At 39.0% G+C, this 14,630-nt stretch overlaps 1 protein-coding gene across 2 annotated transcripts in view; it reads right to left on the reverse strand.

Moving 5' to 3' along the window:
* LOC138958914 (WD repeat domain phosphoinositide-interacting protein 2-like) overlaps positions 1 to 14,630 on the reverse strand; it is a 34,395-nt gene that overhangs the window by 15,774 nt on the left and 3,991 nt on the right. The window contains exons 4-10 of one of the 2 annotated variants that reach the window (XM_070330250.1): positions 13,439 to 13,633; positions 12,439 to 12,531; positions 11,558 to 11,628; positions 10,824 to 10,931; positions 10,196 to 10,360; positions 3,691 to 3,798; positions 247 to 404 (exon numbers count right to left, since the gene is read on the reverse strand). In XM_070330250.1, the coding sequence (XP_070186351.1) occupies positions 247 to 404; positions 3,691 to 3,798; positions 10,196 to 10,360; positions 10,824 to 10,931; positions 11,558 to 11,628; positions 12,439 to 12,531; positions 13,439 to 13,633 (898 nt within the window). Of the gene's footprint in view, positions 1 to 126; positions 405 to 3,690; positions 3,799 to 10,195; positions 10,361 to 10,823; positions 10,932 to 11,557; positions 11,629 to 12,438; positions 12,532 to 13,438; positions 13,634 to 14,630 lie in introns of both variants that reach the window. The other variant, XM_070330249.1, reaches the window with a different exon arrangement.

Below are 14,630 nucleotides of genomic sequence, written 5' to 3' on the forward strand. Positions count from 1 at the left end.
CAGTAAAGGAAAATGAGAGTGCGGGGATAGGGGGGAAGGGGAAGGGATTACAATAGTAAAGGCAAGATGCTGCGTCCAGCAGCGTCACCTTTCGTTGGCTGTTCCATCAGCTGTTGGGCCACCCACCTGGCGAGTTGAGGAGCGTATCCATGAGTTCGGAAGGCTCCATCTCCTGGGGCCCACCTTTTCGTCTCAACACCTCCGCGTAACTCTCCCCCGGCGACCAAACTGTGGCTGCCGGCTTACCTGAGCTTCCTGCGGCCTGAGCTCCCCCCTCAGAGCGCCGGGCGGCAGCTGGGAATGCACTAGCGGCCGCAGGTGAAACCCCAGTGCTAGGGTGTGTCAGAGGACGATCAACAGACGCCTGATCACCCGGGCTACCCTCTGGCGATGCGCCATCCAGCCTGGTGACAGAAAGACTTGAGTTAGCACAGTTATTTACTTCATTTTAACATTTACATCCGACACAATCTATTTTTTGAATACAAACTATTGATTCCTTACTTTTCACCATCCTGAAGAAAGCAGCAACAAGCTGTCGAAATATTGATTGAGAATGTACCAAACCTGGTTACAGTTGTGTTCTCTTTTTACATTTAGTCAAGTTTTGACATAGAGGGGGAATCGAGACGAGGGTCGTGGTGTATGTGTGTGTGTCTGTCTGTGCGTGTGTGTGTGTAGAGCGATTCAGACCAAACTACTGAACCGATCTTTATGAAATTTGACATGAGAGTTCCTGGGTATGATATCCCCGGACGTTTTTTTCTTTTTTTCGATAAATACTTTTGATGACGTCATATCCGGCTTTGTGTAAAAGTTGAGGCGGCACTGTCACACCCTCATTTTTCAATCAAATTGATTGAAATTTTTGTAAAGTAATCTTCGACAAAGGCCGGACTTCGGTATTGCATTTCAGCTTGGTGGCTTAAAAATTAATTGATGACTTTGGTCATGAAAAATCTGAAAATTGTAATAAATTTTTTATTTATATAAAACGATCCAAATTTTATCTTATTCTACATCATTTCCCGATTCCAAAAACATATAAATATGTTATATTTGGATTAAAAACAAGCTCTGAAAATTAAAAATATAAAAATTATGATCAAAATTAAATTTCCAAAATCGATTTAAAAACAATTTCATCTTATTTCTTGCCGGTTCCTGATTCCAAAAACATATAGATATGATATGTTTGTATTAAAAACACGCTCAGAAAGTTAAAACGAAGAGAGGTACAGAAAAGCGTGCTATGCAGCACAGCGAAACCACTACCGCGCTGAACAGGCTCATCAGTTTCACTCCGTTTTGCACGAGCGGCGGACTACGGACATTATGAAAAAATGTAGTGCGTTCAGGTTCATTCTGTGAGTTCCACAGCTTGACTAAATGTAGTAATTTCGCCTTACGCAACTTGTTGTTGAAATACAACCGTAACTCTCTTGAACCTGAACTGCAGTGGTGTGAAGGTCATATGATCCAGTGGTGTGAAGGTCATATGAAGGTCATATGATCCAGGGCTGTTCTTGGCCTCCCTTTTAGTTAGGGAAGGGGCAAGTTAAAAGTAGAGGGGGCACAGGGAATTATTTGGCTACCAGCTGTTGCAGCCTGCACATACTTACTTTGTTACCAACAAGTGCTTTTGAGCTACACCAGGAACGGGAACTTATCACTGGCAGGCACTGAGCCAGCCTGCAGCTATTGTGGTACCTCTGCTGTGGAGGAAGATGGGCGCTAAAAATAGCTAAGCCTGTGTGCAGCTCCAGAGGCAGAATTCAAGCCCTGGGAACACCTGTGGACCTGTTCACAAATCCTTGTAGTTTCTGCTGTTGGTTTAAGGGGAGGTGGGCCAGTGCAAAATGGAAAAATTGATCAAAACCCTTTTTTAATTTGTTTTTGCAGATAATGGTCTCATAACATACCTAAAATGCATGTGTGTCTGTGTTTTTGTCTAAAGTGTCATATTTATGTGTATAAAGACAATATTTGAATAGTTTATCTTCAACGTCGTTTTTCTCATGTCGGCCATTTTTGCGGCAGTTGCATCTGTGGTGTTGCGATTTCTCTGGCTGTAATTTAGCTAGAGCAATAATTTTTTGTGCAGTTTGTGCAGAATATCACATTCTGGGGGATTACGAGAGGATTTTGTTGCCATTGTATTACAGTCATAACCAGGTTATTTCAAACAAAATTTTTGCAGGGGTTACCCTAAAGTTTGACGGTTGTAACAAAGAAATGTCCCTAACTCCAAATATAAATATAATAATCAAAATCTGCTTCGTAATCCCCTAGAGCATACCCAGAAAGATAAATTATAACAATAATTAGAAGTGTGACAATCACATCTGCTGAAATATCGTTTTCCTCCTGTACTCCACTTTTGTCTGTATTTTGACTGTTTTTGTCGCGTAAAACAAAAAACAGCAACCGAAAATACAAAAAGTGACTATTCTTTGTTATCATTTGTTCATTTCTTTCATAAAATAACATTCAGACACAATAAAACATTCAAAATAAAAAAAAGGTAGTGCACTGGCCCACCTCCCCTTAATGAAGTGTTCCTCTAAAAACTTCAGTGGAACCCCCCCTATTAGGACTAACTCGCTTTTAAGACCTTGTATTTTTTTTCATTAGCCCTGTAAATTTACCTCCTTTTTAGAACTCGACTTCCTCAGATTTTTGGAGGTCTTAAAAGTTGTTTTTTTCACTGTACTATCAATATTATACACAACAAGTCGCGTAAGGCGAAAATACAATATTTAGTCAAGTAGCTGTCGAACTCACAGAATGAAACTGAACGCAATGCCATTTTTCAGCAAGACCGTATACTCGTAGCATCGTCAGTCCACCGCTCATGGCAAAGGCAGTGAAATTGACAAGAAGAGCGGGGTAGTAGTTGCGCTAAGAAGGATAGCACGCTTTTCTGTACCTCTCTTTGTTTTAACTTTCTGAGCGTGTTTTTAATCCAAACATATCATATCTATATGTTTTTGGAATCAGGAACCGACAAGGAATAAGATGAAAGTGTTTTTAAATTGATTTGGACAATTTAATTTTGATAATAATTTTTATATATTTAATTTTCAGAGCTTGTTTTTAATCCGAATATAACATATTTATATGTTTTTGGAATCAGCAAATGATGGAGAATAAGATAAACGTAAATTTGGATCGTTTTATAAATTTTTATTTTTTTTTTACAATTTTCAGATTTTTAATGACCGAAGTCATTAACTAATTTTTAAGCCACCAAGCTGAAATGCAATACCGAAGTCCGGGCTTCGTCGAAGATTACTTGACCAAAATTTCAACCAATTTGGTTGAAAAATGAGGGCGTGACAGTGCCGCCTCAACTTTCACGAAAAGCCGGATATGACGTCATCAAAGACATTTATCAAAAAAATGAAAAAAAACGTTCGGGGATTTCATACCCAGAAACTCTCATGTCAAATTTCATAAAGATCGGTCCAGTAGTTTAGTCTGAATCGCTCTACACACACACACAGACACACACACAGACACACGCACATACACCACGACCCTCGTTTCGATTCCCCCTCGATGTTAAAATATTTAGTCAAAACTTGACTAAATATAAAAAGGAGGTTCTTCCAGCAGGATTCTCAGCGACTCGTCAACAGTGGGCGCTTTTATCATCAGGCTAGCTTGCTGAAAATACCAAAGAGGTACCTGTGTTGCCGTACAAGCTGACACTCGCCCGACTCATTAGGGTCAAGGTTGTAGATGTACATAAGACCCTCCAGGTTGACGACCAACAGGCGTGGCAACTTCTGGATGCTGAAAGCAGACAAAAGCAACTATTATAACTAGTTTCTATTACCATCTCCTTGTGTTGTACATGAACTTCTGATAGTTAAATTCCCCAAAAATGGGAACAGAAAAGAAAACGAAAAAATAAAAATTCACGTCAACCAGAACCATCAAGTTCTATTTCTTCTTCCGGTATCTTTCCAAAAAGAAGGAGGAGAAGAAGAGAGGAAGAAGATGTTTCAATACAAACCATAGTCCTGTGCTATTTTTGTTGTTGCACTAAATACTAATGTATTATAAATAAAGGAACACAAAACCATTGACCATGCAAACAGTAAATCCTATCAGTGAAAAGTGGATGCAGAAGATGAAGATGAAGAAAGAAACAACTCTGTTCTGTTGAAAACAGGTAAAAGATTACAACCAAAAAGACAACTTAAACCGATTGCCACAGAGTAAAATTATTCACTATGACCAATCAAATTCTTTAAGTTTTAAAAGGAAATCTCAAAATCAACATAAAAAGTTAATTTCCTCTGTGTATGTAGTGTGTGTGTGTGTGTGTGTGTGTGTGTGTGTGTGTGTGTGTGCTTTCATGTGTGTGTGTGTGTCTGTGTGTGTGTGTGTGTGTGTGTGTGCTTGCATGTGTGTGTGTGCTTGCGTGTGTGTGTGTGTGTGTGTGTGTGTGTGTGTATGTGCACGCTGGGGAATCGCCAGAAATGCAGAACGATTCTAACAGCAGTCAAGCATTTTCAGAGTGAGTGTGTGTGGAAAATTTTAACGTTTGAGGTAATCAAAAGCTCATCCGTCAAATTCTTGTTCATGCAAGCGTATGAGACATAAGGCTTGTGTAACACACCAAGCATTTGGTTGTTTTAATGCAGATTATCTTACATACAGCTAGTTAAACGCCCTTTTTTGTCTCTCCGTCCCCAACTTTTCACTTCCAATAATGACGTTTTCCCAACGTGAATCTGTGTGAGATAATAGAGCATGTTTTAAATCGCTCTTTGATGTCTAGTTTAACAAGTCGTTAAGTTTTGTGATCCTAACTTGCATTTAAGTTGTTTTAAACGTATTCGAAAGAATTGATCCTTTCTTTCTTTATTTGGTGTTTAACGTCGTTTTCAACCACGAAGGTTATATCGCGACGGGGGAAGGGGGAAAATGAGATAGAGCCACTTGTCAATTGTTTCTTGTTCACAAAAGCACTAATCAAAAATTTGCTCAAGGGGCTTGCAACGTAGTACAATATATTACCTTACTGGGAGAATGCAAGTTTCCAGTACAAAGGACTTAACATTTCTTACATACTGCTTGACTTTCTTTTTTTCTTTATTTGGTGTTTAACGTCGTTTTCAACCACGAAGGTTATATCGCGACGGGGGAAGGGGGAAGATGGGATAGAGCCACTTGTCAATTCTTTCTTGTTCACAAAAGCACAAATCAAAATTTGCTCCAGGGGCTTGCAACGTAGTACAATATATTACCTTACTGGGAGAATGCAAGTTTCCAGTACAAAGGACTTAAAATTTCTTACATACTGCTTGACTAAAATCTTTACAAAAATTGACTATATTCTATACAAGAAACACTTAACAAGGGTAAAAGGAGAAACAGAATCTGTTAGTCGCCTCTTACGACATGCTGGGGGAGCATCGGGCAAATTCTTTCTCATCCCATCCAATATGGGACTCCCCCTAACCCGCGGGGGGTAAGAATTGATCCTGCATTTCTATGACAACGTTTCGGACACATACCATGCTATCGTATCCATCTGGAAGAACTGTTGTATGAAAATTATAACATCTCATCTTCTACATCGATTCTGCTAAACATTTTCCTCTATTCACACCAATGAGAATAAGTAGCTTCAAAGAGAACATATCAAAGTTTGTTTTGGCAGATACGATTTTTTCTCAAAATGATTCAGTGTGTAGAAACGACTATTGAAAGTGAAAATTTGACAGCAGCAAGACAAACATCACTGTTCAACTAACTACAAGTACAATAACAGGTATTAATCAACTAAATGGTTGCTATGTTGTGCACGTTTAATGTCTTATGCCCTCCCATAAACAAAAATCAGTCAGATATGTGTTTGATTTATCTCAAACAAATTCATATTCTCGAGACACTCATTGTCCCAATCCAGATCTGTTGCGGTACGAATGCTGTTACATGTAGTACCGTTGTGCCTTTCCAGCTATTCCCCAGCGTGGTGTGTGTGCGTGCTTGCACATGTGCGTGTTAATGTATGTCGATGATTTTGTTTGTCTCTAACACTGAAAAGCAAACCCACAAGAATAAAAATAAAAAACACTTTTCCCATACAAGAGAATTTCTAAATATTCTCTTTATGTTACTCATCCAAAATATCATGCAGGCATTCCATGAAGAATGTTGATACAACAATACACAAATTAATGAGACAAACCCAAACAAGGAAAATGCAACCTTGCTGAACTGCAATCATTTTCAAAAGCAAAAGGCAGAGCAAATTGTTTAGAAAAGATAGAAGTTTGGACTTTGAACATTCCATCCCAAGAGAACAATAAGTCTTGACCCTTCTGTTTAATAAGCTGGGCTGCATAACAGCATGCTAATCTGCGCAGGAGAAGGCGAAGCATACATTATGCTGGCAATTGAAAAGCGCTACATTAATTTTCAATAGTTTACTTCCAAATTTCAATACAACTAGACCATACAAATGGACACCAGATCATAATACGTCTAAAACAGATGGAGGGGGAGGGGGGGGGGGGGGGAGTAAGACATGGAGTGGGGCATCACACCTCCCCACCAGTCAAGAAGATGTGACATCTGTCAATCATAAACATCGAGTGTTCCACATCATGTCAAATGAAAAGTACAGTCAGTGAGTCCCAACAAATGTACCTCTCTTCTATGACTACCTCTCTTTTACCACATACACTTATCAGATTTTAGGTCTTAAAACAGAGGTACCATTGTACTAGCTGCTGAGAAATACAGCTGCATGCAAAGAGAAAGAAAGTGATGTGTCACCTGTGTATGATGACAGATCATTTTCTCCTAAAAGTAAAACCTAACCTCACCCTTCTTCACTCATTTTCTTGCCAGAGCTTCTCTCATCCTAACCATGTACACTTGCACTTGCATTGTGAGAACACTGCTCAAGAAACGACACTTTGACTGTTACGTTAACCCAACTAAACCCCCTGCAATATAGGGACACGTTTAGCAAGTATCGCAAGTATCAAGTGAGGCTGATGGGGTCTATGTCGACCAAAAGAGTGGGATTCCCTGTAGGTGGAGTACAGGGTGGAGTTTTTCAATAAAACTTGCAAACCATACTCGAATTTCTAAGAAATATCAAAAAAGATTGAAAAACATCAAATTCTACCGATGTCGCCAAGCATCACGTGACTTTCAGCGATATCAGCGACACGCTACAGGAACTAAATCCTGTGGTATTCCCTGTATACAGGGAATCCCTCTCCAGGAACTCCACCTACAGGGAATCCCACTCTTTTGGTCGACATAGACCCCATCAGCTCAAGTGAGCCATTCATTATAGGTACCACTGTGAACAGCAAGCATGTTCTCTCCCCTCCCTAAAACAATTCTGTAATGTACACATCAAAGGTACCAGTCTCCTACATTTCTTGAAAAGAATTCTGCACATCAGATGATTTCATGGTAGGTAAGCGTATGTTGCAATGTAAGAACTGGCCAGAAGGGTCTTGGAAGAAACAAGGAAGAAAAGAAAAGAAGCGTAGAGTTGTAGCTGCTGCAAGATTTCCAATGACTGTTCGGAGAAACACAAGATGTAGAAATTGTCGCACCAGTGACAAATTAATTACATATCTCTCGTTACATATGCATCATTCACAAGTAGTTGCAACCCTGCTACTTGAACACAGTATAGGACCTGACTTTTGATAAGTGCTAGTCACAAAGGGTAAAAAACAAAAGAAAGGAGGACAATAGATCGATATCTTGGAATCCCCCTTTTAAGATCTCAAAATCTGGAGAAAAAAACAGGTCTTAAAAAGGAGAGAGTCTTAAAATAAAGGTAGACTTGCATAGGTTATTGATAGAAAATCTGAAAAAAGCAAGGTCTCAAGGGATAGTGGGGGGCGGTTGTCTTAAACGGGGGGATCTCACAAGGAGGGTTTCAATTATGTATTTTAATTGATACTGGATTTCTGCAACAGGTACATGTACACATTTTTTCTTCATGTGCAGGACAAAAAGACTAAGCAGCAGTAACATATGCATAATGATAATAGTGCTTGGGAAGTGTAGATTCTGTACAAAAGAGAGAAATATGCTCTTCTCTGCATAACAAAAGCGCATTAGAGCTTCACAAAAAACAAAAATTCAGTAAAAAAACTACTGACCCACTCATCAAACTGCAAACAGGAACAATGATACAAAAAGGTGCAAACAAAATAATTGTCAAGAAAAACAACCAGAGAAGACTACACAAACATGATCGAACTTAACAATTTTGCTACATGTGTATACTAGATGAATACCCGCTTCGCCGGGTAGCCGGCTTTGCCGGGAAGAAGTAGAGCCGAATACCCGGCTTCGCCGGGTGAGTGGCGCACCGTACGCCGGCTTTGCCGGGTACCCGGCTTCGCCAGGTGAGTGGCGCACCGTACGCGATTGATGCCACACGAAGGAAAACTTCTAAAAATAGTAACGGGAATATGGATTGAGCGTTGTGGACAGTGACCTTCTAAAAATAGTAATGGGAATATGGATTTTGAACAGAAAATCTGATAAAACAAAAGGAGGAATTGTTGAATAACAGGGGGGTCCACTGCATGCTAAACAAAAGAATAGGACTGACACAAGGTTAGCACCGCAGCAGTCACGAAGAGGGCACATTTGTTTCTACTTGTGGTTTATGCTAGACTAATACAGTCCTCTTTTATGTTTCATCTCAACCCTCACCCAACAACAAACAAAAGAAAACCAACATACTGATCATCACACATTTAAAAAAAAGTTCAGCAAGTAAAGCAAAGCAAAGAAAAAATAAAAGAAATGTAGAAAGAAGGAAATATAAATAGACAGAGATGTGGTCAAATTATAACATTGCAGTAACTTCATGACTTGTTTGGAACAGATCAGAGAAATTTCTGATGAAATGATGCTTGCACCAGATGCAAAAAGCATATAAATGGAAAGTTCTGTCATAATAAACACTTGAAGGTAGTCCACAGCTCCTTAATTATGAGCATAACACCATCAGCTATAGATTCTGGATTGCATGCTGTCAAACTCAAAGCTAAGCTTGACCAGACACTCAGTGTTCAATGCCTAGTTTGGTTAACTACACACACTTACCACTGTCATGAACTCTTCTCAGACACATAATTATATTTACACACGTGACAAGAATGTCCATGACAAACAAATGAACAAATGTAAACATCAGGAATAATGTCTTTCCAAATTAGGCTCCCCTGAAAAATGCTCACACCACCATGCATGCAATTCAAAACTGCATCCCGTTCTATAAATATCATCTGAAGCATTTCAATGCTACATAACTAATAAAGGTAAGCATTTTTTAACAGTATTCCATCAAAGCTGATTACTTACCTTTTCAAGATGTATTATTAATTAATCAAACGAAGGATACAACATGAAAACCCATTGAAACTTTTTTCTATAAAAAGCAAAAACACACATTATAAACAGCAATTTGGGGAAACTCTTCTTCATTTATTTACTCTTAGTCAAATACAACGCAACCCAATCAACTAGTTAAGGGCAAACACTTTTTTCTGTAAGGTTGAGAATTTTTCAACAGTTACTCCTCCCTCAAAAGAGGCTCTGGCATAATCTTTAATATAAATGAAACACCCATTAGAACATGCTTTTTTTTTTAACATCTTTCAAAGCAAAGGTCTGTGCAATCCTATAACCCGCCTCACACCACACACGCAGAAAGGGTAAAAAAATTAATTGCGCATATTTTAAAACACTTGGTCAAAGCTTCACAGATCATCTAAAAAGTTGAAAGCTGTCCAAAATTAACCAAGAACCCTCATCCCTTACAGAACAATTGATGAAACAGTGACTATACCATTATATGTATGCAAGATTCCTCTGTAACATAATCTAGATTTATATAAATAATTTGTTGTACATTTTTCAGACGCACCAATCTGTTAGCAAGCACACACAGAAGTAAAAAAAGAACAAAATCTAGGTGTACTAAGTCCTGTAATTATTTCATAATGGCATTTGTTTGGTCTTCAAACCCCCTACATAAATCAACTAAGTGTGCGCACATACTTGTTAGCAAGCAAATACCAAGTTCAAGACAAATCTAGCTAACAACATGCGCATTCAGGCAAACACTCGCTCACACAGACCACCACAAAAATCCAGCAACACTCTTATTTAGTGCCAGACTTACGTGGTAATGGCGCAAATGTTTTTGGTGCCAGGGCAGGGCAGGTGAGCTGTTGCGAATGATCGACCTTGGGAAAACATGTCCGTCATCTGGGCCGGCAAAACGGACGCTGACGATTTGACTAGATTTCCCATCATTCCCATCCACGATCCTGACTCATCAGCTTGTCTGTGACAGATAACTTTGTATTGTGTGCAAATCTGTGTAATTACAACACATAAAATAGTCAATTTTTATATCCAAATGACAGGAATTTCTCAGCTTCTGAACTTCCCTCAGGTAGGCTGTTTTATTTCTTCTCAAGTGCCATACTTTTGTGTTGAAAACTGACCTTAACAACAAATTTTACCTCTAAACCAAACAAGAAAACTTTCTCCTAATCTTGCTTTGCCTCCACAAAATGACAAATGCATTTGATTTATCCACTTCAACAACCAAATATTTCAGAAAGCGCACCACATATCTAAGATTCAAAGACAAGACAGAACAACACAAGATATGGTGGAACGAGACATTGACAGCAACAAATCTTTCTTTTCAGAGATAAGCTTGTTAAATTCTGAAAGTTTGATGACATCCACCTTTGTACTGAATCAACAGCAGTCAGTTATTAAAACAATCAGATTAGTACTTTTCTTTGGGTTGTTCCAGTTTGAAGACATGAACGGTTTCTGTGTTACTGGAAGAGCAGAGGAATGTGGCGTCATGGTTGAATGAAAGGCAGGTGATGCTGACACACCTGTAGCAAAACAAACAGTAAAATGTGTGAGCTGATTAGAAAACACAAAGTCATGAAAGTATGCAGTGTACACCACTGAGCTATGGTCAATGATTTCACAGTATTAAAACACTATAAGTAGAATGCTGCAATGACCCACCCCCCCCCCCCCCAAAAAAAAAAAAAAAAAAAAAAAAGCATTAAAAATAACATTCTAGTACACAAAGACCAACGTTCTGATTGCAGTGTTGAAAAACATTCTTCCCAGAATGTTAAAAAAAAACCACAGAAAGTCATGACAAGTATCATGCTTGAAGAAACCATACACCTGTATGCTAAGAGTAAGAGGTAATTATTACTTTATTGCTCAAAAATAGCATTCCGTCAGCATTTACAAATATTTTAAGGGGGTATTTCTTTGTTGCTCCTGTATAAATAGCATTCAGTCAGCATTTGCAAATACTTGTTTTGTATACACTGTTTTCCATGGGGTTGAATTTCAGTGATCAGACAAGTTCAAAGTTCAATATTGTCCTCAGTAGCAGAAGCAGCCCATCAGGGATAGAAGGTGATATTCTGCTTTATACGTTCAATATATATGAGATTTTATCTCAAAACATCAATCATTCAATGACTGTATATATTACCTTTTGACTCCCCTCCTGAATTCAAACAGCTTGGCCCCATCTGGGAGTCCAAATACCCTTATAACAGTTCCCTGCACACAGAGTATTCTTTCATAGTATGCGCGCATCACCTTGGCACCTTTACATATTCAAGAGTCATGTTCACTGCACACTGCAAATAATTCAACTTCAAGGAAAACTCACAACAACAACAAAATTAAATCAATCCTACAAAATCAAAGTTACTGAAGGAAATTAGTGCAGGGTGAGCAAGATTGGCAGCCCATTCGTCCCAGGCCACCTGAAATGAATGTGGGTGACCTAAAGTTGAAAATGCAATCGCCCACTTGGCGAAAGCGTGGATGCTGCTGACACACCCGCCAGTCAAGCTAGGACAGCTCTTGTAAGTTGTAGGCAACCTCAGAACATTGTTACTGGAAGATACCTCCCTCCCCTTGTAAATAAGCAGGTAAGTCAGCACAAATCTGTCCAGGTTTTCACATGGGATAAGAGCATCCTTCCACTTGAACACACAGTAAACAGCTACAGCATGTCTGCTTCCACTGTTCCAACTTCCAGTGAAGAGTGGGAATCATAATAAAATCAATGAAGCCTTGCAAAAAATCCCACACTGCACAGAAAGCAGCCAGGATGCCGATTGTTGGTATGTGTCAAACAGGAAGGATGCTTTTATTTTAATCAAAAGCTTGAATAGATCTATCATGATTCTCAAAATAGTTAACATTATGAAATAATCTTTAGTTTAATGCCCACATGTCGACTGAATTTTGTTTTAACTTTCTCATGCCTGAAATGTAACCACCATTCAGTCAGACATCAATAGAAGATTTAGGTTTTCCCTTAAAACAGGCAAAGAGATGAGACATCGTAAAAAAGCAAACCTTTTCTGATGCTGTGCCAAGTTTGTCTCCTGCTGGACTAAAAGCCAAGGCAGCCAGACGATTGTCATGGGCTGGTATCATTAGAACACCTCGCTAAAAAAAAAAAAAAAAGAGAGGAAAAACAACTTATTTAAATTCTGCAGAACAGCAATCTTAAAGGTCCTTGTCTACATTTTTATACCGAAATCGCCATTTGACCATTAAAGTGCAGAGTCTATTATCTACAAATATCAACAATACACCCCCTTTCGACCAGGAAAGACGAAACCAGTGTAGCCGTTTGAAAATTCATTGTAGTATTCCAGCGTAGTACTCATAGTAGGATATCCTTATTTGGAAAATGCCAAGCGCAAAACTCCTCTCAAATCCCGTGCATTTCGTGCGTTTAAAAAAAAGCGTGGACAGCGCTCCAGTGTCAAACTGTTGCTGCACTTGTTTGGGCGTGGCTATAAGCATAGTGACATGCATTTGATTGGTCAGTATTTTTAGGCAAAGCACATGTTCTCAGCAAACAGAAAACAAAATATTGGAAGCGTGAGTCACGCTACCCAAAAATAAAATCTTTTTTTACATATATTTTTTTTTCTATAACTTTTTTCCCCATGGTTCATTCATCATCTGACATAACTTTTTAGCGAAATCTAACCATAAGATTATTGAAAAAAAGCAAAAATGTAGACGACCACCTTTAAGAATCTAATAAAAATAGGTCTCGTTTCAATGACCTCCAAATTCATAATAACTGGATGCAAGTTTACACTACATGTACAGTAAAACTCTACTTTTTCATAAATTCTACAGTTTACATCATTCTAATTATTCAAGCAAAAAACCCAATATTCATTCTTCTTCGTTCATGGGCTGAAACTCCCACATTCACTCATGTGTTTGCATGAGTGGATTTTTGTATGTGTATGACCGTTTTACGTCCGTCCAATATTCACTCAAAATCCCATACCAGCCTTTCGTCAGAAACACAATCAAACAATGTCACACTTACCAAATTTATGGTGTCAAAAATCTGAACCTCTCCCATTTGGTTGCTTCCTGGGAAGGCAAGATAGCAGTTCTCATTAGATATGGATAGTGCAATGAGTCCCGTGGGGTTGGTGGGTGTGTCACGAATCGTGTGGAGCACCTTCATGTCTCGGATGTTGTGAATGTACAGGCTTTCTTCTAAGCAAACAACCAAACGCTGAAAACAGATACACACTTATCAGGAACCTTTTTTTGATAAATAATCTACTATATATCTATATCTATATACAGCTTGTGTGTGTGTGTCTGTCTGTCTGTCTTTCTGTCTGTTCGCTATGCACGGCCAAATTAGTTCTCGATGGATCTGCTTCAAATTTGGTGGGCATATTCAGGTAGACCCCGGACACAATCTGGTCGATGAAAATTTTCGACACGTGCCCTCAGCGTGCAGCGCTGAACCGATTTTGGTTTTTATGGTTTTTCTGTACATCCATTCCCAGTAACTCTACCTTATCTTCTCCAGTGTTTTGCGCGTTTATCTCCCTTCCTTCGTGTGGCGTCAATCGCGTAGGGTGCGCCACTCACCCGGCAAAGCCGGGTACGCGGCGAAGCCGGCGTACGGTGCGCCACTTTGCTGGGTATTCGGCTCTACTTCTTCCCGGCGAAGCGGGTAATCATCTAGTATATATATATATATATATATATATATATATATATATATACAAGAATGGATGTGAGTGTGTGTGTGTGTGTGTGTCTGTGGTCGCCATACCTCAGAGATGGCAAGAGGCAGGAACAAGATATTGTGCATGCACACTGCCTAGAAACCGCTGATGTGCACCTGGGTTTTAGATTCTTAATTCATTGTTTCCTTCCTCAGATTATGAACCTCCCCTTCAATAACAGCCTATATAATCAGGGTTCCACACAACCCCAAAAGTCAAGGGTATTCATACCCTTTCAGGAAAAAAAGTAAAGGGTTTTTATACCCCTTCCAGATTTTTCACAGGGTATGAGTGACAATCGGTGTATCCATGAAATGTCATTTTTTTCCCATATGATTGCCTGTCTGGTAGTTATCACCTTTGCCATTTTGACAATACATGTAATATATCATAGTGTATCAATGCATTCAAGTCTTTTTTTCTTTCTTTTTTACTTCAATGGATACCTCTTTTTCTATTATGTCGCGAGTTTTCGTGTAATTTTCTTTG

This window comes from Littorina saxatilis, linkage group LG2 (genome assembly GCF_037325665.1).
Source record: "Littorina saxatilis isolate snail1 linkage group LG2, US_GU_Lsax_2.0, whole genome shotgun sequence".
Classification (NCBI taxonomy): domain Eukaryota; kingdom Metazoa; phylum Mollusca; class Gastropoda; order Littorinimorpha; family Littorinidae; genus Littorina; species Littorina saxatilis.